At 41.1% G+C, this 27,740-nt stretch overlaps 1 protein-coding gene across 2 annotated transcripts in view; it reads right to left on the bottom strand.

Annotated features, from left to right (window-relative positions):
• The window catches only part of ASXL3 (ASXL transcriptional regulator 3), a 147,661-nt gene that overhangs the window by 7,535 nt on the left and 112,386 nt on the right, over positions 1 to 27,740 (bottom strand). For both annotated transcript variants that reach the window (XM_073583737.1, XM_073583736.1), the window contains 4 exons: positions 22,229 to 22,392; positions 16,672 to 16,768; positions 10,424 to 10,529; positions 6,614 to 8,507 (listed from right to left, as the gene is read on the bottom strand). In XM_073583737.1, the coding sequence (XP_073439838.1) occupies positions 6,614 to 8,507; positions 10,424 to 10,529; positions 16,672 to 16,768; positions 22,229 to 22,392 (2,261 nt within the window). The remainder of the gene's footprint in view (positions 1 to 6,613; positions 8,508 to 10,423; positions 10,530 to 16,671; positions 16,769 to 22,228; positions 22,393 to 27,740) is intronic.

The raw sequence follows: 27,740 nt of genomic DNA, 5'->3' as shown, positions 1-27,740 counted from the left end.
GCAAACTCCTTGCAGATGTTGTCCTTGGTGGGATTTGAACCCCTGCGCTACAATGCAGCAATGCTAACCACTGAGCCATCGTGGCGCCCTATGCTGAAGTGTTATATGTATTTACTTATTTGTTAACCGTACGAACGAAAGCCAAGATGTACGCTTAATTTTTTGCTGCCACAAGATGTCAGTATCGGTGTCATATTATGAAGGACATTTTACTTGTTGCACCAATTTTATAAGCATCTGATTAAAATTAAAACAAGGTACATGCACATAGGACATTTCCGTCGCACACTCTCCGAAGTGAGATCTCAATACAAAAATTGTGTAAATAAAAGGGAATGTCAGAAAATGACCTGCTGTTTTAAATAAATCAGGTTTTCTTGTTGAAGGTATTTATAAACATTTTTTGGCAAGGTTTTTCATATCATAATCTGCAATTTTAACATCAGCCACTGTGGCTATTTTAGACTCATTTTCTTTTCCTTCAGGAAACCCAGGTGTACGTTATCAGAAGTAGAGCGACTAGACCCGATATTTTATAGTGAAGCATCTAATGAGCGTGTGCAAAGGTCATTGTGAACAGAGCAGGGGTCAGCTGTAACATGCTGGATGTTGCGTTTTCAGCTGTGTATAGAGACGTTAGCTGTCATTGTAATCCTGCCCCCAAAAATAACAAAACATTGGAAAACTGTTCCTGAAGGAACAGGACATAAAAGTTTAAAATAGCCTGAGTGGCAAGTGTCGATTTTGTAAGATTTCTAGTTTTGTTAAAACAGATCATGATACGAAAAAAAAAAAACCAAACATTTCCAAACATGGTTAAAAACACATTTAACACACTAATTGAATAATAAAGAGAATCTGTTAGCAGATTTTTGCTTTATAATATGACAACACAAGGTAGGATTTTAAACACGGAATTCAGTGGGGTCACTTGGTTGGCTGTGTGCGGTTGACTTATAATGAAGGTTTTATAGCTAGGACATTACCATTGCTCTGTCTAGTTGCCTCATGCCAAGTCATCCGACCACGCCCCCTTCCGTGATAAGCAGCTCACTGTCTATAGACAATGTACACAGAGAGCTCTGTTGTGTTTAAGGTCAGCTTTCTGACATCTAAAAACTTTGATTGTGCACCCAATAAAATAAGTGATACCTTGTTGGAATCTGGGTCTCTTTTCCTAAGTCTTGCAGCTCTCAAATGAGGTAGCAAAAACCTGGTAAGATTCCCTTTAAACCACACATTTGTATTTTGTTCAATTTATATTTCAGATATCCTCAGCAGTGAGTGCAAAAGGTTTAACGACACCAATGAAAATTTCTTTTAAAGGGGTCTTCTCACTGTCAATCTTCAGAAGCCCAGCATGCTTGCTGGCAAAAACTTTGCTATTTGCAATCCAGCCAACAGAGGCAACCTATCCTCCGCTGCATCGGAGAAGGATAGTGGCACTGAAGATGGCTGGATTGCTGGAGCAGTGCTTGTAAGCTCTATAGCAAAGAATATAGGAGACTGGCCGCTGCTGATATACTGAAGTAGAGGCTGGTAACCTTGGTAATGGAAAGGACATGATTAAAATAGAAGGGATTTTTAATTTTACGAGAATCTGTCAGTAGGATCAATTCTCCTAGGTGTCTAAATGGACATGTAGGTCATAAAAAGTTGAACAAAAGGATACTTCAATATCAGAGTTGCAATATCTTATTCCAGAGTAATCCACATTGTAAATAAGCTGTTAAGATCTATGGGTCTGCATCTGCATGATCAGCAAGAGAATCTGCCGCCATAGTTTATTGTAAATGAAAGGGGGAGTTACCAGTGTGAGACATGTAATGACTGACAGTCTACTCTCCTGATCTACAGGTCTCACACTGGTAACTCCCCTTTCATTTAAAATAAGTTCTGAAGACAGATTCTTATGCAGATCAGTGTCTGGCCTATAGATCTTAACAGCTCATTTACATATGAAGAAAAGCATGGACTTCTCTGTAATAAGACATTGGATCGCAAATATCAAGGTATCACTTTATTCTCTTTTCTATAACCTAAATGCTCATATAAAGGGTTGATCCGTCTGACGAATTCCTTTTAACAATGGACAGATTTTTAGTAATAGGCAAATTGCCAAGTTGCTTGTTTTTACAAGCACGCTACAATTTTATGCATGTAAAGCTATATTCACACAGCATTTTTTATGCAAATTTAAGCTGTGTTTTACAGCACCAGCAAAGTCTACGAAACTTCAGAAATCTCATGCACACACATTGTTTTTTTTCCCCTGACTGATCTGGAAAAACGCAGCATATTACTTCTTTCAGCAATAAAAACGAAGCAAAAAAATGTTTTTTTTTGCAAGCAACTTCTTTACTGTCAAGAGAGCAGGTTTTGCCTGTGGGAAAAAAAGCAGCAAAAATGAACATGTGAACATAGCCTAAGAAGGCAAAAAAGCCCAAACTTCTAAGTATCCAACTTCACAAGCTGTTCAAAAATACATTCAAGGGCAATATATGTGTACTTATGTCAGTGTATTTACTATTACTGAACTTCTTTTCCGTTCTCTCTGATCTCAGAAGCTTTGTTTGACCTTGTAATTTCTATGTAATACACAATAAAAACATTCAGAAATGTTGAGAGAAATTGTGAGAAACAAATGGCTCTCTTCATAATGCTCTGCACAATAAGCCAGAGCGATTCAGTTAATTGCTATTCAACAATTAAAGGACAGATGCCATTCAGAGCTGGAATCATTTATACATGCGCTATGATGGGGAGCCTTTCAGAAGAATCACGTAAATGGAAGTATTCAAGCTTTTAACGTTAACAAATGATGACTTGATAAAAGATAATTCAGCTGAAAAGGAAAACTACTGATCTTATTTAACCAGTTCATGACTGGGCCATTTCCCCACTTCCTGATCAGGGACATCTTAAGGTTTTTAGCATACACATGCTTTCAATGGCTCTATAGTTTTGTCTTGTTCAAATATTCAAATAATTTTTTCCTCTTTTTTCATGACACATGGGGCTTAATTTTATGTCATTTTGTATATATTTCTGGACATATCTTTTCCATAGGGATGGGGGTAGAAACAGACTGGCAGTGTCTTTTTTTTTTTTTTATGCCCCTCCAGAAGGCCTGCAAAGACTTTGAGAAGGTAGGTGGGGTGGGAAGGCAATTTAACATATCCATGCATTCTTGTTTTTGTTGATTTTCCCCTGCGACTGGGGTTGGTATATTAGCCCCAACTTCGGGCAGCATGGTGGCTCAACAGTTAGCAGCGCTGGGGTCCTGGGTTCAAATGAGACATCTGCAAAGATTTTGAATGTTCTCCTCGTATTTGTGGGGTTTCTCTGATTTCCTCCCATACAACAAAGACATACAGATTGGGACTCACAATCTAAATTCCCTATGTGGACAGAGATGAGGATGTCTGTAAAGTGCTGTGGAATATGATGGTGCTATATAAGCAATGCAAAACAAATACAGTGCCTTGCGAAAGTATTCAGCCCCCTGGAACTTTTCAACCTTTTCCCACATATCATGCTTCAAACAAAGATACCAAACGTAAATTTTTGGTGAAGATTCAACAACAAGTGGGACACAATTGTGAAGTTGAATGAAATTTATTGGTTATTTTAAATTTTTGTGGAAATTCAAAAACTGAGAAGTGGGGCGTGCAATATTATTCGGCCCCTTTAACTTAATACTTTGTTGTGCCACCTTGTGTTGTGATTACAGCAGCAAGTCGCCTGGGGTTTGTCTCTATCAGTTTTGTACATCGAGAGACTGAAATTTTTGGCCATTCTTCCTTGGCAAACAGCTTGAGCTCAGTGAGGTTGGATGGAGATCGTTTGTGAACAGCAGTTTTCAGCTTTTTCCAAAGATTCTCGATTGGATTCAGGTCTGGACTTTGACTTGGCCATTCTAACACCTGGATACGCTTATTTGTGAATCATTCCATTATAGATTTTGCTTTATGTTTGGGATCATTGTCTTGTTGGAAGACAAATCTCCGTCCCAGTCTCAGGTCTATTGCAGACGCCAACAGGTTTTCTTAAAGAATGGTCCAGTATTTGGCTCCATCCATCTTCCCATCAATTTTAACCATCTTCCCTGTCCCTGCTGAAGAAAAGCAGGCCCAAACCATGATGCTGCCACCACCATGTTTGACAGTGGGGATGGTATGTTCAGGGTGATGAGCTGTGTTGCCTTTACGCCAAACATATAGTTTGTCATTGTTGCCAAAACGTTCGATTTTGGTTTCATCTGACCAGAGCACCTTATTCCACATGTTTGGTATGTCTCTCAGGTGGCTTGTTGCAAACTTTAAACAACACTTTTTACGGATATCTTGGAGAAATGGCTTTCTTCTTTCCACTCTTCCATAAAGGCCAGATTTGTGCAGTGTATGACTGATTGTTGTCCTATGGACAGACTGTCCCACCTCAGCTGTAGATCTCTGCAGTTCATCCAGAGTGATCATGGGCCTCTTGGCTGCATCTCTCATCAGTCTTCACCTTGTTTGAGATGAAAGTTTAGAGGGACGGCCGGGTCTTGGTAGATTTGCTGTGGTATGATACGCCTTCCATTTCAATATGATCGCTTGCACAGTGCTCCTTGGGATGTTTAAAGTTTTAAAAATCATTTTGTATCCAAATCCGGCTTTAAATTTCTCCATAACAGTATCACGGACCTGCCTGTTGTGTTCCTTGGTCTTCATGATGCTCTCTGTGCATCAAACAGAACCCTGAAACTATCACAGAGCAGGTGCATTTATACGGAGACTTGATTGCACACAGGTGGATTATATTTATCATCACTAGTCATTTAGGACAACATTGGATCATTCAGAGATCCACAACGAACTTCTGGAGTGAGTTTGCTGCACTGAAAGTAAAGGGGCCGAATAATATTGCACGTCCCACTTTTCAGTTTTTGAATTTCCACAAAAATTTAAAATTACCAATAAATTTCGTTCAACTTCACAATTGTGTTCCACTTGTTGTTGATTCTTCACCAAAAATTTACATTTGGTGTCTTTATGTTTGAAGCATGATATGTGGGAAAAGGTTGAAAAGTTCCAGGGGCCGAATACTTTCACAAGGCACTGTAAGCTACTAGGGAATTTCTGCCTCCTGGCTGAATAGTAGAGCTGCCTAAATCCAGCAGTTCCTGTTCCCCCCCTACACCCAACCAGGTGTTCACTGAGTCCTGAGGAGGAAGCACGGACATGCCTCCTAATCTGTATATACAGCGCTGGGTCATCACTGTGAACAGTTATTGAGAAGGTAGACATGGTAAGAAGTCTAGCTGAGTGTGCCAGCAGCTTCCTTCCTTCATAGTTTCACAGTCTTGTGAAAGCAGATTAGACTGCATTGATAATTTTAGAACGTCAGTGCAAGGATAAGAGTGGACCTTCTTGGATGTTTAAAGTCTACCGGCAGTTCAGAAGGAGTTAAGTTTCATATAGAATGCAGCTATATAAATACATGTATATAAACCTTTAAAAAGTTTCCTAAGTTTACTATATTGATCACCTGTCCTAAGAGTAAGTCACCTCATCAGATGTCGGGCCCCTCCCTAGCATTCCCACTGATCAGCTGATTTCAGTGGCCAGATGTAAACAGTAAATGGCGCTGAAAAGCAAAAGCTCCATTCACTGTATTGGCTACTACTCAGCTCTTATTGAAGTAAATAGAATCTAAGATGATGTACATTCGGTTTCTCCATTTCATTTGTTAGTCCCAGCATGTAATGCTCCTTTTGACAAAAGAGGAGAGCAAGAGAAAATAGACTGTTGAGAAAAAGACCTGCTCCCAACGTTATGTAATCTGGCCTCAGTGTTTCCACTGCTAGAGACAGATTACACTTGTCGGGTAGCAATGGACAAAAAAAGCACCTGGTGGCCGGAATACTGGAGTGTTTTCCGAACTGAAAACGGCATTTTTGGCAAACTACCGTAAGTAGTTTTAATTTTTTTTGTATTTTTTTTTTTTTACATACGAGCATAAAGCATAGTAGCAATAACATTAATTATTAGAACATTTTTATGTGAAATAAAATGCACAAACCTCTTAAGACATAACTATGGTATGCCCCCAACAATCACAAATACTGGACAGTCCTTGGCGGCCTTACAGACCACAGACTGCCATGTTAAAAAAAGGTGATAGTAATGCAGGGACTGAATCAGAGTGAGTGCCCTTAATTTGGTTATTTGACTCAGATGCCAACATCACTATCGATTGCAGCAAGTAAGATGTTAACCGGCCAGACCAGGTGGTTCCTGAGACCCTGGCGGTTACAGTGGGAGTCCAGTTGTCAATCACAGCTGTGGTGCAGCTTCTGTTCTCACATTATTATTAGGACACACACATCCCACTACGGCCAGAAGTGTATTAGGATGCAGGGATAAAACCATTTACATAAAGGGTGAACTATGAACATTTGGAGTAAAACCCAAGAGTAGAACTAGATTGTATTTATAAAAACAGAAGAATTTTATATTTTGCCATCAACGTATTATTCAAGACCAATAAAGACTATGTAAAAAGAATTCTGTTTAGTCAGTTATAGGGCTGACTGACAGATACAAAAAAAATATGATCACCATATTACCTTGAGAGGAGGAACGCGGGGCTCTTCCCTAGGTGGATGTTCTCTTTCAGACTGACTTGATATTGAAGATGTTTTACTATGGTGATCATCATCTATTCTTGGTCTTTTTTCCTTATAGTTACCAAAACTGTGTTGCTCTGCAGTTTTTCGCTTAGAAATCTCAGGTTCTCGACAAACTGCCTCAGATTGTTTATTATGGTCATATGACTTAAAATGGGAACTTTCAGGCCGACTTTGAGAACTTCCTTGCTGCTTGTGAGATTTACTTCTTGTAGATTCATAATATCCAGACACTTCTAATGAGGCGGAATATAGTTTCTCGTGACACTTTGAGTGAACAGACTCATTGTTCCTACAGTACGTTCCCTCAAATCCTTCTCTTGAAGGAGATAAATACTTTTTCTCAACAATACGATAATGGCTCGAATGGTTTTTAATAGTTATGGTGTCTGGAGGTGATAAGCGGGGTGGTGATGCTACATTTGGTTTCTCATGGTCTCTTTCTGAATTACAGTGCTTCTGGTTGTCTTCAGACAGTGAAATATCAGAGTTTGGGGTTGCTGAATTATACTTAATAGTTTCTGAGCTTTCATGTTCAGTGCCAACAGTGTCTGCTTGGGATGCCTCTGAATAACCATCAGTCTCATCCTTTGAAGGAGACTGTGATTCTTCAGAAGTGGTGGGGGAGCTTTCTTGTTTGAGCAGATGATGATCATTAGGTGCAGGACTATACCCAGATGATGAGTCAGAAATTGCGGGTGCATTTGGTGCATGTCCGGTTTCAGAGGTCAGTGCTAAGGAAGACACTGAAGAGGTTTCTGATATTAAAGGTACATCTGACATTGGAGATGCTTCTGAAGTTAATGGCAAATTTGATGCTGGCGAAGCTTCAGGTGTCAGTGGATGGTTAGAACAAGGAGATGGTTCTGATAAGACTGGGGAATTGGAGAGAGGTGAAGCATCTGAAGCAACAGAGGTTGGTGGGCTTTCAGTTAAAGGTTTTGGTTGACTTTCTGCTTCAGCATTATCAAAGCTTGAAACTTCAGACAGAAAAGAAGCTTCTACAGATGCAGGTGTATAAGGTTCCTCTGACGCAGACTGCATGTCGCCTCCTGGTGAAGTCAGACTAGCACATGCTTCTTCTGGACTTTGAGAAGAAGATGAAGTCTCAGAAATACATGCAGATTCAGAGAACTGTCCATCTGGTTCACTGATTAGTTCCATTTCAACAGGAGCGACCTCTTCTGCACCTAATGAATCAGGGGTAGCTTTGGGAGCTTCACTCTCTGATTCAATTGGATCTTCAAATGGTGTCGTCTCCTGTCCAGATTCCTCAATGGGTGAATTCTGAGCTGCCACAGGAGATGGAGACCTGCATTCATGTAAATCATTTGCAACCTCCAACACTATATCTTGATGGCCTTCACATTTTACTTCTTCAGTTTTTTCATCCACAACAGGTAACATCTCATCTTCCATGACAACACAAGACTCCAAATTTTCTGAAGGCAACTCTTTTTCCTCTACCTCTGGATCTGTTACTTCTTCACATATTTCAATCTCAGATTTTTCATCTTCTTGGCAATCACAAATGGTTGTTTCGACTTCTTCAGCAACTTCCTCATGTATGACTGATTCTTCGGATATCAATATCTCTTCCAGTGCAGTTTCTCCAGTGATGTCTTTGGATGGAATTTGCTCCATGCTACACACAGTTTCTTCGATAACTTCAGTTTCTAACATCACTGGTGTTTCATTACTAGCTGGTGCACTGTTCTCGAATTGGGTAGATGGCCCTGGCAAGTTGAGAGAGGTTTCTAGAGAGCTGCTTTCGTCTTCACTGCTGTTTTGCCCAGAAGTCAGTTGTAAAGATTCTTCTTTTGACATTCCAGACCTGAGAAAGAAAAAAACATCTGACATCTAATACAGACTGCCTTAACAAATCTGTTGATTAAAAAAGTACAGAAGAATTCCGCTAAAAACGAAACGTAGCCTTTTCTAGAAAGGAACTGGCCGATACCAGAGATAATTTTGTTTTTATGTAATGACAGTCTGTTGTCCTCACTGATCTCACTGCAGGACTGTGTGTGATTGCAAAATGCTGGGATCAGAAAATTGATTACAAATGCAGCTGCAGCTCTACTCTCACAGCACTTTTGTCAACCCTGCTGTATCCCTGACTGCTGTGAGATGAAATCTGAAGAAATATTCGTAATCACACTCATCTCTGATTGCAAATAGAGGTAGTAGAGCAATCTGCAGTGAGATAAGTGAGGAGAGAGGACTATCTGTCAATACATGTCTCACACAGGGAAAAAAATTTTTTTAAGCGATTATAGGGGAGTGTTTTTTTTTTACCCCTTGTATATTGTCTGCTTATGGTTGTCAACACCATACAGAGGAAGAATAGAAAAAAAACTAGCAACGCCCAGGCGGAGTCATCATAAATTATAACAAACTTTAGAAGCTGATATGTTCGCAATGGAAAGGATAAATTAAAGACTAAAACTCATGCTTTATTCAGCTCTGTAACCACTAGTCCACAAAGTGGCCTTTCTAATATGCTCAAACTCTTGGAAGATTTTGTAATATAGAATAAAGACATTACTGTAATGGTGCTGTAATGCAGATTAAATTAAATACCTTTGGTTTAGAAGTCTGTTTTGTTAATTTTTAGTCACCATTTGAAGTTTTCTACTACTTAGATTTTGGTGCACAGGGGCCGGACTGCACACTGAGTCTTTGCCTCCCCGTCTGTGATTCCTCAGCCTCTACGCCTGCCTTCAATCTTTGACTGACTGGCCTTCTCTGATTGAAATCTCACCAGTGCAGTGACCTAGCATTCACAGACCAGAGACAGCAGAGGGGCTGGGGAATAACAGACAGGGAGGCCAAGGCCCAGTGTACAGTCCGGCCCATGTGTAACAAAAAACAATTTGAAAATCTCAAAATGGTGATTAACCTCTTCACAACATGCACCGTATATACAAGGCGCAATTTGGAAGTGGATGTATTGAGTGGTCTCCAGCAGTGGGCCCACCCCTTACCCGGCAGGAGATGGCTGTGTATTTCCACAAAAACGCTGTAACAAGCGATCAAAAAGTCAAATGTGTCCCAAACGGTACTAATAAAAGCACCGACTCGCAGTGCATAAAATAAGCTATCATATAGCTCCATCGGTTGAAAAATAAAAATGTTGTTGGTCTCGGAAAAAGTTGACACATCTCCAAAAATTGTTTTTGCAAACTTCAGATTTTTTTTCACTGCTATAATAAAAAAAAGGACTTGTTTGGTATTGCCGTAATTGTATTGATGAGGAGAATTATATTGAATGGTCATTTTTACCACAAAATATACACCGTAAGACGTTTCCCCCAAAAATGTCAGAATTGTGTATTTTTTCACAATTTCACCTCACTTGGAATTTTTTTATTTTCCGTTTTCGAGTACACCATATGGTAAAATGAATGGCGTCATTCAAAAGTACAACTCGTCCTGCAAAAAACAAGCCCTCACATGTCTGTGGACAGAAGAATGAAAGCGTTATGGCTCTGGGAAGAAGGGGAGGAAAAACAAAAATGGGCCCCGTCGTAAAGGGGTTAAAGAACAACAAAGCGGATTTCGTCACTAAATGTATCAATGTAATCAGTATTACAGCCACGTCTTTACATTACAAAATCATGGTGACAGGTTCTCTAAATGAGTCTAACTATATTCAGCCTTATAAACGGATTCTATCGACTAAGAAACAAAGTTACTAGGCACAAACTTAGGCTACTAGAATCATTTTTTTTTTACATTAATTCTTACTTTTCTCCATAAAACCTTTCAAAGAATCGTTCTTTCCAAACTTCTGTTTTCTTCTCTTTTTCAATTTCTTGTCTAATGCGCATCTGCATTTCTGGAGTGAACTCTCCTACAAGAAAAACATGGAAAGAAATAAAAGTTACAGCTCAACAATTTCTAGATTTAAAAGCCAATGGTTGTTTTCTTCTTTATTCTTGATGCACGAAAACAAAACCAGTTTCAGTAAGGCTTTCTTGGGCAGTTCACGTTTATTTTCACCTTTGATAAAATATTAAAGAATATTGAAAAAAATCATTCTCTTCCTCTTTTCATCTTTGCAAAATATGTTTATTAACTGATGACACCACCTTAGGGCCACTTGAAAAGTCAAACCTGGCTCCCTTAAATGGGCTACTAGATTGCACAATACAAAATGAAAACATTATCAAATAGATCTCTAAAGCCTGATGAGGCTGGTGTTCTTACTATAAAAAAAAAAAAATCTATGTCGAAATGGCTGTATAATCCTTTTTTAAAATGTAAATTCAATCTACCCCCACTTCCTCCAACCTAAAGCCTAACAGGACACTTACAATTGACCATTCTCCTTCCTGCAGCGGAGATCTCACTCCAAGTACAAGCTGTCAATCAGGCTGGGTGGCCAGAAACTGAATACACTTGGACTTATGAGCTATCTCACTCTATAGCTGGACATAAAAATGCTCATTTCAATATCAAAAGCATGCAGCCATTCTAACATGTATTTTTTTCCAAGTTAAATACATCTATGTCTTACTAGGTCTGATAGGTTTATGTAATAACGTACGCAGATTGTACTGTTAAATCTGGTGACAGACTGACGACAGATTTGCTTTAAAAATACTCTTACATGAAGAGATCTGCCATAACAAAGAACTGGGGCTAAAGAAAGCTAAATAGAAGACTAAGATAATGACATTGCATTTTACACTGGTATGACACAAGACTCAAACTACAGCGTTACATCACAAGTTAGATTTAAAGTTCTGAAAAATTACGCATACCTATTGCATAAATCATCTTGACCTACTGTTTTAAATGATCAGAATTATTCCCGGCTTATATGAATAAGTAATCTTTGCACATATCTAGTCTAGCACAAAAAAGTACTATGTATGGGCTGGGCAGCAAAGTAGAAGATGTCTACTAAATGAAGATTTTTGGTACTCACCATAAAATCACTCTCTCATAGCCTTCATTGGGGACACAGGAACCATAGGGTTATACAGTGCCACCTGGAGAGCAAATGCAGTAAGAAGAGCAGAACCAAGAACCCCCTCACCAAACAAGGGTGCTGTGACCCCAAATAAAGGATACGAGAGAGAAACTTTACAGTAAGAACTAAAAGACTTGATTTCTTGGATGTTTCATTGGAGGACACAGGAACCATGGAAGGCCCAAAAGCAGCCCCTGGGGTGGGAACAGTAACAGGAGTGATGCAGAAGGAAGAATTGCAACCTTTCAGGTTACTACTCGAGCAAGTGCCGCTTGTAATACTATTCTGCTAAGGGCACAGTCAAAGAAAAATATATCAGAACTATTACACGTTGTCGGTTATAATAAGCAATCCACATGTTAGAGGTGGTGCTCTGTGTAGATAAGATACAGCAAAGTCCTTCATAGAAACAAATCGCCCTAAAGACGCGAACCGATTGTTACTGATGCTGTTGCACGTTTTGTCTCCTGATATTTATATCCTATATTCACTTTAAGTAAATAAAGAAGATTTTGAACGGCACTTAAACATTGCGAGTGCTGTGAATACCTCTTTATATGAAAGACCCTTCTGCTAAGACTTGCATCTATAGACGCAAAAGGTAGAAGCACTGCAAAGATGTGGACTAAAGACAAAGTAGCAGCCCTATGGAATAGAAGGCCAAACGCCTGGAAGCATATGACCAAGGAGGCTCCTACCACATGAGGGAGAGTGCCATGCCCTGGCAAGGGCGTTTTAGCTTAGCCCAATCTTGCACATTGGCAGATCGAAACCAATGAACGATGGTAGCCCTAAAAGTGGTCAAACCTCTGCAAGAGCATACTGTGATGCCCAACAAGACATCCCAATGGAGATGCGAGAGACAGGCAGAGCTGCACAGTTCTGAGTGCACCTGACTGAGTATGAAATTCTCAGGAAGATCAGAGGTGAAGTGTCTAAAGGATGGAGAACATTCTCATTAAGGTGGACACAAGTGAGAGCTTCCACTCGGCGCCTCGTTTGATAGGAGAGATCGTCAAGAGGAAAAATCTCCCCCCCTCCAGAAAGTCAAAACGGACAGATATCTTTGTTTGGCACGAAAGGAGAGGATTGAATGGCATCCAAGACCAGATTGAGGTACCCCAAATCAAGGGGTGCTAATACTGGGGCCCTGAGTTTCACTGGAAAAGGATAGCCAAAGCAGGAACCTGGCCCATTGGATTCAATCCTAGCTCAAGACAGGCATGAAATAATTAAAAACAAGGATCTTTCCACAGGAGCACTGTCGAAAGATTTTCACTTATGAAAATGAGGTGTTCTAAAGGAGATGGTAGAAACATGACATCTAAGGACATTGTTCCCGAAACCTAGCCAGACCAACTTAATCAGAAGGGTCTGAAGCCTTCCGAACAGGGTACTCAGTGCTCTTGATACCTTAAATTACCAAAAAATAAATGTTAGTTCCTAATTTAACATGGCAAAAAGACAGGTCTGAAACTAAGGCCTCTTTCACACTTCAGTTTTTTGCATCAGTTCAAATCCGCCAAAAAGTCAGACAAGCGGATCCGTTCTCAACTGATGTGAACGGATGGATCCTGAAAATGAGGAAATTTAAAGAGAGAAAAAGAGAGAGAAAAAGAGAGAGAAAAAGAGAGAGAAAAAGAGAGAGAAAAAGAGAGAGAAAAAGAGAGAGAAAGAGAGAAAAAGAGAGAGAGAAAAAGAGAGAGAGAAAAAGAGAGAGAGAAAAAGAGAGAGAGAAAAAGAGAGAGAAAAAAAGAGAGAGAAAAAAAGAGAGAGAAAAAGAGAGAGAGAAAAAGAGAGAGAGAAAAAGAGAGAGAGAAAAAGAGAGAGAGAAAAAGAGAGAGAGAAAAAGAGAGAGAGAAAAAGAGAGAGAGAAAAAGAGAGAGAGAGAAAGAGAAATTGATTTTTTTTTTTGTCCGGCACCCAGAAAGAATTTCGGGTTAAATCAGTGTCTGGAGGATCCGCCAGAGAAAAAACCCTTGCAAGCTCCGTTTTGAAATCTTTGAGGATGGTGACGGACAGCAACTTTTGGCGGATCCTCAAAAAAAACGGATGCAACGGACAGCAACCCGTCACAATCCGCCATTAATGGAAGTCAATGGGGAAAAAAAAACGGATCCTCACTATAAAATTGAGGATCCGTTTTTTTCAAAACCTGGCGGATTGTGACCGATTGTAAAAAACTGAAGTGTGAAAGAGGCCTAAGACACAAGTCCATCTCCAACATGACACCAAGTTAAACGGAATAGCTACGTGTCAGCTAGCCAGGTGTAGGCTGCTTGGGAGGAGATGGCTTTTATTTCCAAGATGTAATCTTAATGTCAGCCAACAAGTGGAAGCATATAACCCCATGGTTCCTGTGTCCTCCAACGAGGCATCCATGAAATAATTATAACCTCTTCCTGACATCTTCCATACAGTCCCATGCAACAAGAAGTGAGGTGCTAATAGGTTACTATGGAATCTGAGGGTCTACTGAAAGCACTGCCGTCACTGCCCTCTTGGTACTCCTTTGAAGCCCAGCCAATGACTGGGCTTCATAGGAGAATATATGGTAATTTTCACTACTTACTACAATTCTGTAGAATTGCAAAATACAGAACAAGTGATTAAAACACATGTTAAAGTCTCCTATAGGGACAAAAGTAAAAAAAAAAATAAAATCTGAAAAAAAAAAAGCAAAAAACAAAAATTGCATTCCTTTTCTCCAGATAAAATATAGAAAAATATAACTAACAAAACGTATTTGGTATTGCCATGTCCACAAAAGTCAAATCTATCAAAGTATAACATTATTATAGGGGTGGTCCACTATTAGGACAACCTTTTCTCAGTCTGAAAACACACTAACCTCCAGTGCAGGAGGAACTTGCGTGCCTGGGCTCACGTGAGGTTATAAGTAATCAAGAAGAAGTGAGCAGTCAGGCACAGCCTTCACCCCCTGTTGATTACTAATACGTCTGAAGGCGGACACAGAGACTCCAGCGTTGATTGAGTGCAGGGTTCGTTTGACTTAATCTCACATGCACCCTGGAAATGCAGGTGCCGACACCACAGGTACGGTGCCGACACAGGAGGTGAGCATTAGGCCGGAGTCACACTGGCGAGGAATACGGGTGCGTGAGAGGCGCAAAAAGCACGCATTAGACACGGACCAATGATTCTCTATGGGGTCACTCGCACCAGGCGTATATTTCTCCTCAGTATCCTACGCTCCGTGCCACTCGCAGCATGCTGCGATTGTCAGCGTACTACGCCCGTAATACGCCAATGCAAGTCTATGGGTGCGCAAAAAATACGGATTACACACGGAGCACACATGTGACCTGCGAGAAATACGCACCAGGTGTCTTTTAGCAAAGCCGACAATTCAGTGCACGATACAGTAAACTCACACTGACTGTTTTAATAAAGAAATGAAAGAATAGATATAGACACATAGAATACATATATATATGCATTCTATGTGTCTATATCTATTCTTTCATTTCTTTATTAAAACTGTCATAGGGCTCCATTATATGTCCATTTTGCAAGCCTGCGAGAAAATCTCACCATACGGATGCCATACGGATTACATACGGATGCTGACATGCGCAAAATACGCGACCACACCTTGATTACGGATGACATACGGAGCACTGTTTAGGGGTCTGTCATCCGTATTACGCATGTAAAATACTGACCGTATTTTACGCAGGTTAGTGTGACTCCAGCCTAAGTGTTTTTATTTTAACAGGGGCAAACATTCAGATTGAAAAGGGGGTTGATCTAGTAGTTAAACTCATATGTAAAAAGCTGTAAAGAAAAATTAAACATACGGTAAATGCCAGATTTGCAGTTTTACAGTCACCTCCTCTTAAAAATACAATAAAAAAACGATCAAAACATTGTATGTCCTTCAAAATGGTATCAATAAAAACTGCTCCAGCAAGGAAAATTGGTCCAGCGATGAAACAAAAAATAAAAATAAAAGATAGAGATGTAAAAAATGTTGACAGGAACCCAAATCTATGTTACCCCCCAATTTTGTTTTCCACCACTTCAATTAATAAGCCAAAAAATATTAAGTTGGGTATTACAGTAATTGTACTAACGTGGATAATCAGGTTATTTTTAATGTACAATGAACACCACATAAAAAAGAAAACCCCCCAAAAAACTATGGAACTGTGGGGTGCTTTTTATTTTCATCCGTTCATTATACTTGGATTTTTTTTAATCCTGTTTCCAATAGATTGTATGGAAAAATGTTTGGTATAATTAAAAACTACAACTTGCACCACAAAAAACAAGCTGGTATTTGACAGAAAAATCAAAAAGCTACGGCTCTTGGAAGAATGTGATGAAAAAAAGCGCAACAGCAAGAACGAAAACTGGCTGGGGTGTGAAGGGTTAATACTTTTAATAAAGGGATTTTCTTAAGAAATCTTGGTTGGCCAGATCAGAGAACAACTGCAATATCTCTTGTTCTTTATGGTCCTACCTGTTGGTGCCGGTGACAGATGGGCAGCCCACTAATGGCATCATTACTAGAACACCCTGCGGATTACTACTGATGACTGGTACAAGAGCCACACCTCGTCATCAGCTCATTTCTAAAAGACTCTTCGAAAAGAAATACATTGTCCAAGGGGACAACCCCTTTACCATTACCTAATAACACATCCATAAAACAGAAGCATGGTTTTAACAGATTTGGTTTCTCAACTAGGACAAAAAGGAAACGATTGCTGGGTTCATTTTACCTACAGTACCTTTGGATCAACATCAGAAGAAGTAAACCTTGTTTTGTCAGTATTTCATATAGTTTATACAGTCATTACTACAGATCAAGTCTTCCAGGCTTCATAAGCACAAGTAAACCACACTAGTGCTTGCAAGACGGTGGTAAACCTGGCGCCGGTGCTAGTAGCTGAAGCCCCTTCTAGACATCAAGTACATTAATAATGGCCATAATTTGCTAATGTATGCATATAATAGATAAATAATAAATAGAATAAAACAATATCTTTACCTTCTGACAATCGCTGCTTCCAGCCTTGAGCTGCATACGCAAAGAACTCATTATTCAGAGCGGAGTTACTAAGGCGTAAAGCCCCATCACTTCCCATCTGGAAGGAGAATAGGAGAGGACGTAAACGTTACAAGTCATTTTTCTCTATATTCTAAGGCTCCGTTCAGACAGTCAGTTTGTCTGTTTTAGGGAGAGACAAATGGAATAAATGTTGCAATGGTTATGCAAACAGAAACACAGGAACCTCCCCATGGATTATGGGGTCCATTTTTTTTGGAATGGAAGACAGACATTCACACAGGAGCTAATTTTATATTCTAAAAACGGACACCAAACGGACATGTGCCCTCTGCTTCCATTTGAATAATTTGATCCAGCAGATCACCGGACACATTAAATGCCCCAATGGAGACGAGGACAGAGCCTGATCTAGTGACTGTTGTCTTAACTGTATTAAAAGGTTAAAACACTTCACATATACGGAGCCTACAGACAAAAAACTACAACAGTACACAGTGTCAAATATGATTAGTCAGAGGAAGATTTTCACTAGATCATAACTTTTTTTTTATCAGCGTTGAATTTGCTTAAAAAGATTAGACCGGATTCAGATTTTTCAATTTGGTATTGAAAAACGGTGGAGTATGCTCATCATCTTTGCGGTCTACTGTCGAACCTGCCTTTCCGGCAGCGCTCACACTAGCGCAAAATAGGTCTGTGTATGTGACGGCCCCATTATAGCCACTGTTCACAGCTGTTTATCCACAAGGACCAATGCTCTGCCTAGGAAAAAAAATTAAATAAAAATACAGCAGGCACTATTTAGGTCCATTTACAAAGTGGAAAAAAAGCAACATAAAGGCAGCTCCTGCACTCATCCACAATGCGGACAAACACACTATTTGCAGATGCGACTGGCCCCGTTCTCAATACTGCCGGCTGAATCTGGCCTACATTGCACTCATTGTTCTTGTGTGTTAAACAGACCAGAACAGTGCATGCAGGGATTTTTTTTCCCTGCCAACCATTTGTTTGGGTGGAAAATCCGTCATGAATAATGGTACACTGGCTATAATGAGTCTGTGTGTTCTCCTTGTGTGGTCCGTGGCACAGAACTAGAGGCTTGCGCGGTCCGTGGCACAGGACTAGAGGCTTGCGCGGTCCGTGGCACAGGACTAGAGGCTTGCGCGGTCCGTGGCACAGGACTAGAGGCTAGCGCGGTCCGTGGCACAGGACTAGAGGCTAGCGCGGTCCGTGGCACAGGACTAGAGGCTAGCGCGGTCCGTGGAAAAGGACTAGAGGCTAGCGTGGTCCGTGGCACAGGACTAGAGGCTAACGCGGTCCGTGGCACAGGACTACAGGCTAACGCGGTCCGTGGCACAGGACTACAGGCTAACGCGGTCCGTGGCACAGGACTACAGGCTAACGCGGTCCGTGGCACAGGACTAGAGGCTAGCGCGGTCCGTGGCACAGGACTAGAGGCTAGCGCGGTCCGTGGCACAGGACTAGAGGCTAGCGCGGTCCGTGGCACAGGACTAGAGGCTAGCGCGGTCCGTGGAAAAGGACTAGAGGCTAGCGTGGTCCGTGGCACAGGACTAGAGGCTAACGCGGTCCGTGGCACAGGACTACAGGCTAACGCGGTCCGTGGCACAGGACTACAGGCTAACGCGGTCCGTGGCACAGGACTACAGGCTAACGCGGTCCGTGGCACAGGACTAGAGGCTAGCGCGGTCCGTGGCACAGGACTAGAGGCTAGCGCGGTCCGTGGCACAGGACTAGAGGCTAGCGCGGTCCGTGGCACAGGACTAGAGGCTAGCGCGGTCCGTGGCACAGGACTAGAGGCTAGCGCGGTCCGTGGCACAGGACTAGAGGCTAGCGCGGTCTGTGACACAGGACTAGAGGCTAGCACGGTCCGTGACACAGGACTAGAGGCTAGCGCGGTCCGTGACACAGGACTAGAGGCTTGTGCGGTCCATGACACAGGACTAGAGGCTTGTGCGGACAAGTCCTTATGCTCCATCGGCACGAGTGAGGTTGGTTCCTCGGATAAGTACAGATCTAAGTAACAAGCTGCATTAAAGGTATACAGGCGGGATTCAGAGTGATCGCATGACACCTTGTGGTCACACTGTTGTGGTGCTTTGTCTGTTCTTTAGCAGGTGACAATGCCTGTAACTTGGCAACAAATTTACTTCACACAAGTATAAGGTAAATGTAAAGCAATAATGATAAAGAAAATACGAATAGGAGACCTGTAATGTTGACTTTTAACCATGGAAACAGGTTATTCAATCACTTGTTCCTCCAAGACAAAAGCAGAGGTTTACTGTGGAGTGAAAAGGGCCCAAAACCCAACCGAGCCATTAGATGGCCTGCAGACGCAATACACTAATGGTTAATTGGAAACACGTTCCCTTTTTTACATTGCTGTCTTACCGGTGTATTGCACACTGCAATAAAGGATTGGAGTCAGGATTTAGACTTTTACATAGAAAGAAACAATTATTAAGGAAAAACGATCAAACTCCCTCAAAAATGATAGGACAATAGAACATTATAGGGAGTTTATCACCCAGAATAGGAGGCTGTGCTATTTGCTCACTAGCAATGACAAATTCAGCTACAAAACCTAATGAGATTAGGGTAAATAGAAACATTCAGTGAATGTGATGGAAAGGTTTGCCTTCTAGTAATTTTTGCTTATAATGTTACAAAATTTGCACTATAAATAATCATAAATATTGCTGATTGTAACTAAAAGAGAATCTGTCACCAGGGTTTTCATATGTAATCTGAGAGCAGCATGATGTAGGGACAGAGTCCCTGATTCCAGTGATGTGCCACTTACTGAGCTGTTTGCTGTCATTTTGCTAAAATAATTGTTTTCGCTCTGTAGATCTACCAGTTCTATGAAGGTTGAGCTCTGTATAGCCCCATCCACATCACGGACTGGCAGCTTTCTATGTACACAGGCAGAAAACTACTAATCAATCTCTAGTGATAGAAAGCTGTAAAGATATTCTCCTACTAATAGTAAATGTATTGCAACTGCAATAAGCAGCACAGTAAGCTACACATCGCTGGAATCAAGTTATCTTCCCCTACCTCATGCTGCTCTCAGATTACATAACAAAACCTGCTGACATATTCCCTTTGAAGGAGTCGGCTCATGAACATTCTACAGGAATGAACTGATAACGATTGACAGTTCAGGCAGGAACATAGCTGCGCTGCTGGCCCATACTCTGCGCTCTTCTAATACTGCAAGCAGTGGCACCTTTGCCTCTGCAGCATTGGAGTGCCCCGGGGCCGGAGCTGGCAGGCGCTAAAACACAGACCTTGCAACTGTGCAAAATTTGCTTAGGAAACCGCCCTCCGTTTCACAAGAACTTTGCCATTTTACCCATGGTATAAGATGAGAATAATCCTTGATTCCCAAGTATGCCTCTGTATAAAATCCGAGGTGTAAAAGTCCCATATACTCGAATGTGAATCCTATCATTGACTCTAAATCAAACAAAGCACTATGACCACGTGCATGAGGCCTAAAAAAACTATGCTTTATTGTTGTGTCAGTCTGAAACACAGAGAAACACAGTACAGCAACTGTGAAAAAATACTCTGCTGTAAAAAATATCCAACAATAAACAGCAAGTGCTACTAACAAGATGATAACAAAACAGGGTATTTAGTTGATACGTTTTTTGCAAAAAATGTATGCTACACTGTGTGTGCATGGCCCATGCGTTTGTATTCTACTGGTTTCTTGCTTTTGCAAGTTTTTGGGAGGTCTCCACCCCTCCCTTGTGGGCCATGCACATGTAAAGCCGTCTTACACAGCGTGTCCACATCAGACATTACCTCTCTGAATCCTGCTCATATAGGTTCTGTTCACATGGTCAGGTTTTAAATACATTGATTAGGACTGCTCTGATGGGTATACCTTGGCGTTTGGCAGAGCGGCTTAGAATACATTTTTTGCAAAAAACGTATCAACTAAATACCCTGTTTTGTGATCATCTTTTTACTAAGCACTTGCTGTTTATTGTTAGTTATTTTTTTTACAGCAGAGTATTTTTTCACGTTTGTGTACCGTGTTTCTCTGTGTTTCAGTCTCTTGGTGGTGTGAATACTGTCTTACTGACCTGTTCACTGTGTATGCATGGCCCATGCGTTTGTATTCTATTGTTGTATCAGTGTCTGTTAACTCAGAAGATGAACAGGAAGAAATGGAGGAAGGAAAAAGGATTTGATTTGCAGGACAATTTGTAAAATTACTGGGCTCAATGCATAGTTCCGGTTATTGGCTTTGGGTTAAACGCGACATAAACAGGCAGGACATCCACTTTGATAATCATTAGGTATAGTAAGATCTAGCAGAGTACGTAAAGGGATCCTTTGTTTTTGTAAATACATTTTAAATCCACAATACACATTAGGTTGGGGTCACAATGCGTTATGGCAGTCTGTTAGACGGACTGCGTTACACCGCGGCATAACGCGGTGTAACTCTGTCCGTTAATGCTGCCATTAACCCCCATTAGTGGGCGCATCGCCAACGCATGCCATAATCAGCATGTGCTAGCGATGTGCCGTCATTCTGTGACGGAGCCTCGGACATGGGCTGCAGCGTCTGAAGTGCCGCCACCGCTAGCGCAGATGAAGCATCTGCGCTAGTGGCATAGCGTAACGCGATCGCGTTAATGCTATAGCGTTAACGCAGCCCGTCAACACTATGCATTGAACGGGCTGCCTTAACGCAGTATGAACTTGGCCTTAGACTAAAGTTGGCCAAATTCGCTGATATCGGTGGATTTGGTCAACAGTCTAACTTGTATGGAGGCCTCCCGACTCTCCACGGCAGAGGATGTCAGGGAAGATAAGAATCTGTCATGTCTCATTTTGGACTAAGGAATCCTTTATTCTCAGCAGGATCAGCCACCATCAGAGAAGTCTGGCAGTAGCTCTCTCATAGAGAGCACAGAGAATGAGCGATCCTGGGATGAAGGATTCAGGAGAGATACCAGCCATTCAGACAATCAGATGTCGGATGTTCAGCAGACAGCCATCTACTGTGTATGGGGCTCATTAGAACGCAGTGACACATAAAAAGAAACTTATTTCAATAAGAAGCAGTAGAATAGGTACCATGCTAGGCAGCTGGGCAGAGAGGAAGGAGTGTCATCTACGCAGCCACCTTTGGTATAATAAAGTACCGGTTAATAAGCACACAACACAGCTCCTGCTCAGCAATATTTGTAGTGTTATTTTATATTGTCACTAAAGATGTACCGAGATGAGGTTCACTTCTTTAATTGATCTTGGGTCAAGTTAACACTCAATATACATTTTTTTTTAAACCCTTTTGGAGCCAATGGGGTATGCCTTTGTGTGACGGAGACTTGTGTCGGAGGTATACTTTGGGAATAATTCTGACAGAAGGCTCAGTCAGAATGTGAATTGAGTCTAATAGCATAGAAAAAATATGTAATCAGCACAAGCACAACGTATCTGAAATGTACAGAGCGACCCTCCCCAGCGGGCTGCGAGCCCTCACCTGTCTGTCTACTTCTGGGAGTAAGAGCAGCAGGTACTGCTGAAAGTGCTGAGGCAAAGAAGCAAACGTGTGCTTGTTTATTAGAGCCCTCAGGTTAGTGTTCACCAAGATCGATCCTGGAGTTTCTATGTCAATATCTTCTGCTTTGGTCCATTTCAAATGCCCTGAAAAAGAAGAGGAAAAAAAAAAGTTGAAAGGAATCAATACAAAGAATTACTTACACTTTATATTTACAGTCCATATGCACCTTAAATAAACTGTGCAAGGGTAAAGTGAGAATTAAGGCCCCGTCACACATAGCAATTTTTGTGACACAACAGCGATCTCACCAGCGAAATCGCTGTGTGTGACAGCGATCAGCGACCGGCCCCCCCTGCCGGTATCACTGATCGCTGCAGGAAAGACCAGGACTTTTTTTTGGTCGCTGGTCTCCCGCTGGCCACCACGCATTGCTGCGTGACAGGCGGGAGACCAGCAATCTGCTGGTAACTAATGTACACATCGGGTATCCAAGGGACGTGCATCTCTTGGATACCCGATGTGTACATTAGTTACCAGCTTCCTGCATCAGCGCGCTAGTTACTAACGTGCACAGCGACGCCAGGCGATCTGCGTCGCTGTGCTGATCGCTGGTGAAGCTGAATGTGTGACAGCTCACCAGCGATCACATAGCGATTCACCAGCGATCCTGACACATTGATATTGATGTCAGGATCGCTGGTGAGTCGCTATGTGTGACTCCAGCCTTAAGGGCCCGTTACACATAGCGATATCGCTAGCAATATCGCCGTAACGTCACTGGTTTTGTGACGCAGCAGCGATATTGCTAGCGATATCGCTACATGTGATACTTACCTCCGACCGTCTCCCCCCGCTGGCTATCGCTGATCACGCGAGAACGTCCTGGACCTTTTCTCGTCGGGCGCTTCCTGTGGCGCCGACGAGCGATGTGTGGATGCGGGCGGGAGGACATCAGGATCACCGCGTCTGACAGGTAAGTAGCAACCCCCGACCCCTGCTATGTCGCTGGTGAGATCTGCCTGTGTGGCAGCGCACTAGCGACCACTTAGTGATGCACCAGCGATCCATATCATTGTCGGGATCGCTGGTACAACACTAAGTGTAACAGTATCCTTAGGCTACTCATCAATTCTCTGAAACAAGATAATATCGGATAAGGACATTACAAAGAGTTTAGCTCAGGTCCTTCTCTGACTGAGAGGACCAGACCAAAGTCAATAGTTCTTAAGCCTCCATACACAAAAGATCCCATCCACAGAGTCCTCTGTACAGAAGAATGCCTTCCATGTTCTTTATGAGCGACTACTTTAGGACCGGCTTATCTGTCAATGAACAAAAGGATGGTCTGCCAGAAATCAGACATGTCGGGTCCTTCTCTCTCCAGCAGCATCTGTCAAAGGAGAGGCAGGAGGTGCCAGTGCACATTAGACTGTGGGCTAAGTCCGGTGATATCCGCGGGGTCAGCCGATGATAGTCTGATAAGCACGAGTACCATTACACTATATCGACAAAAGTATTGGGACACCTACACATTACACAGACAGAATTTCTTTCGTCGTTCCATTCTAAATCTATGGAAAACAAAACGGGGGGTGATTTATCTTCTTTGCGCATTTTTTCCTAACCTTCTTCTAATAGCCATAACTTTATTTTTCTGCCGAAATAGCCGTGAGGGTTTTTTTGAAGGCCGGATTGAACTTTGAAAGACAGCATTTACTTTATCACGCAATGTACTGAAAATAAAAAAATTTAAAAAGCGGCAAAAATTTGCGATTTTTTTTTTTTTTTTTTTTTTTTTTTTTACATTCAGTGTGCAGTCAAAGTGAGCAGGCAACATGATTCTTCAAGTCAGTATGATACCAAACTTGAAAGTTTTCTTTTTTTTTTTTTAAAGAACTAAAATTAAAAAGAACTTTGTAATAAAAACTAATTTGATTAAAATTAAATTTGATTTTGGTCGTCATATTCTGAGGCTCGCAACCAGGGCTGTGGAGTCGGAGTCGTGGAGTCGGAGTTAGTTTTGGTTGGAGTCGGAGTCGGTAGAAATGTACCGACTCCAGCTTTAAAAAAAATGTATTAATATTTCATAATTGAACTTTCATATGAATTTTATAAATGTTACTCAAATATATATGTTCTATCAAACTATGAACAACAGTGATAAGCAGTTCTGCTGGAGATAGAGACATTTCTTACTTCTTGTGTGTCAGTGTTCTCCACTGCCCTTATCTAATCTTATACTTGGTTAACCTCATGCTGCCCCAACCCCCCTACTTACAATGTATGAAACTGAAAGTGAAAATGTGTTGCAAATTCTTAGTAGTAAAGCTCCTCCTCTAGACTAGATCATACTAGGTGTGCGTCTTCCAAGCATCTCACAGCTGCCTGCTACTCAGAAGAGGAAGACTGTAAGAAGTATTATCCTTTCAACAAACTTTGCATCAGTTAACTGTGAATACATGAGGAATAATAACAGTATTACTGACCACTATATCAGTTGTACGACCTGGCAATAATTTTGTACAATTGTTTTTAGGAAAAACAATTGTCATTTGGATTGTGAATGCAGAATTAAAAACCTGAGAATGTCAAAGAAGCATCACATTAAATCAGCTGTATTTGAACATTTCACCATCACTCAAGATAGAAAACATTATGTCTGTCAGTGTATGACAAATGATCCAGACAAAAACAAATGCTGTGAAGCCAAGATGAGTGCATATTCAGACAAAGATAAAAATGCTCCTACCAGAGCTTCTAATCTAAAGAGACATTTACAGCGCTTTCATCCAGAAGTACTAAAAGCAGTGGATGAGAAAGACTGCATCCAAACCAATGAACCAGTGCCCAGCTCTTCCAGCCAAACAAAGGAGCAGTGAACTTTGCAGCCATCAGTTGCAAGATATTTTGTCAGTGACAAAGTTACTGTGACAATGACAGTAGATACATTTAAAAAACAGATCATAGAGCTTGTTGTAAAGGATAGTGTGCCTATTTCATTATTTTCACGACCAGCTTTTGTGTGTCTGAATGGGGAAATGGCCCGCAAGCTTGGTGTTTCTCTGGAAAGAGAGAGTATTAGAAAATTAGTAATCGAAGAAGCTTTTAAACAAAAGGAAGAACTTAAAAAAACTCTCAAGGGACGCTTTCTGTTTCTTAAAATGGATGCCCGCACACGTCACAGAGTGAACTATTTTGCCATCAATGTCCGATTTGTTTGTGACAAAAATGAAATAGTTACCAAGACACTGGCAGTAAAAGACACCAAAGCTCATCACACCAGTGAGTTTCTCCAGGTCTTGGTGGAACAGGTTCTGCAAGACTATGAACTTAAAAAAGAGCAAGTTCTTTCTGTCGTAACTGACAATGCTTCAAATATGATAAGTGCTATTAAGCTAATGAATGAGAGTAATGATGGTGACCAGCAGCTAGAAGAACATTCTGGGTCCACAGACACAGAAATGTTTGAAATAGAGGAACACAGTATTGTAACTGAGGAGCAAACTGAAGTTGCTTCAGATGAACAGCAACATGATAGTTTAGATGATCTTGTTGAAACTGTGTCAATATGTTCTTTCATTCATCACATGCGCTGTGTTGTGCATACGCTACAGCTGGCTATAAGAGACAGTCTGCAAGAAGGACATGCTGCTGCACTGATTGGCAAGGTGAGAAAATTGGCTACTGTTGCCAGAACCCCTAAAGTTGACTCAATTTTGAAGAGACGTGCTGGAAAAGGGGCAATTATTGATCAAGCCACACGATGGGGCAGAACTTACTTAATGATTCAGCGCTTGGTTGAACTGAAAACCTTTCTTGTAGACATGGCTAACCCTCAACTGACGCTAAATGAAAGTCAGTGGAATCAGGTGACTGAGCTGGAAAAATTGCTAGAGCACCCATTTACAGTGACTAAAAAATTACAAGCAGAGGACTTAACTCCAGGTATTTTCATAAAGGAGTGGAAGAACCTGATGTTTCGCCTGTCCCAAAGAGGAGGGTTAATTGCAAGTGGCATTGCTACATCAATGAAATGGAGAGAGGAGCTACTATTACAAAATAACATTCTTTTGGCAGCTGTTTATGTAGACCCAATGCATCGGATTCTTCTAGATGATCAACAGCTAAGTAAAGGAAAAGAAGCTCTGTTTGAAATAGCAGTAAGGATGAAAGGGTTGCAGAACAGTCAGGAGGAACAAGAAGAATTTGGTTGTCCTGCCACATCTTCACCCTCATCATCAACTGATGAAGAATTTAATTTAGAAAAATATTTGGATCACAAGGACCATGCAAAGCGTTCCCGCATAGAAGAGTCATCCCCATCAAGGAACACAGCCAGTACATTTCAGCAGAATTTTTCATGTGCACTAAAAGAAATTGAGAAATTTGACCGTTCATCAAAAATAACAGTGCAACAAGCGATTCCTCTGTATCCTGACATTGTCAGAGATGTTGCCCGAGTGGTAACTGCTTTGCCACCAACACAAGTTAGTGTAGAGAGGTTGTTCTCTGCTCTCAAAATAATTAGATCAGATTTGAGGGCATCCATGAAGGAGGATCTGACAGAGGCAATACTTTTTCTGAGGACAAATTTATAGATTTCTTCTTATTAACTGCATAAAAGTGTTTATTGCATATTTACTTACAGTTTAGAAAAGTTTATAAAAGTTATTTGCTATATTCTAATTGTATTCTAATAAATGTAGTTTTTGCTCTAAGTGGTCTGATTACTTATATGATGGTGAGAAACTGAATAAGCACGATGTTTAATATTTTACAACAGTAAATTTGTTGTTATGAATTGGCCATTTATGAAGGAGAAGGAGTCGGAGTCGGAGCCTGATAAAATCCAGGAGTCGGAGTCGCAACTGTGGCTTACCGACTCCACAGCCCTGCTCGCAACGTTTAAATTTTTCCACCGATGGCTTTTTTTTTTTTTTGTGCGTGTCCTGATTTAACTTTCATTCATACCAATTTGGGGATACATGCTACATTTTTAACCACCTTTTATGCATTTTTTAGGGGTGAGTGCGGCAAAAAATACCAATTCTGGTGTTTTGATTTTTGTGCAAACAAACAAACAAAAAAAAAAAATCATCAACATAATTGGTATTGCCATCTCTAAATTAAAAAAATTAGATATAATTTTTTTTTCTTCCATTTTGCCACTTACATTTGGGGAAAAAGAGGTGGTTTAGACACATGTACATATAAATAAATGTATTTTTAAAGCGAGTGAGGTTTTAAACACGTCATCAATTTTCAAAGTACTGTAATGTATTTCTAAGGCTGAGTTCACACGTGGCGTTTTTTTCGCGTTTCCGCGGCGGTTTTAACCGCGCGATTTTGCCGCGAAAAATAAGCATCTCATGCATTCTTATGGGATTCCGCAATGCTGTGCTAATGCTGCGGTTTTTACCGCGGCGGAATCGCTTCGCGGTAAAAACCGCAGCATGCTCATTAATTTGCGGAATCGTGGCGATCCCGCACC

Source organism: Dendrobates tinctorius, unplaced genomic scaffold, assembly GCF_039654945.1.
Source record: "Dendrobates tinctorius isolate UK_male_01 unplaced genomic scaffold, ASM3965494v1 ptg000081l, whole genome shotgun sequence".
Lineage (NCBI taxonomy): Eukaryota > Metazoa > Chordata > Amphibia > Anura > Dendrobatidae > Dendrobates > Dendrobates tinctorius.
This window is presented reverse-complemented; position numbering and strand designations above follow the sequence as displayed.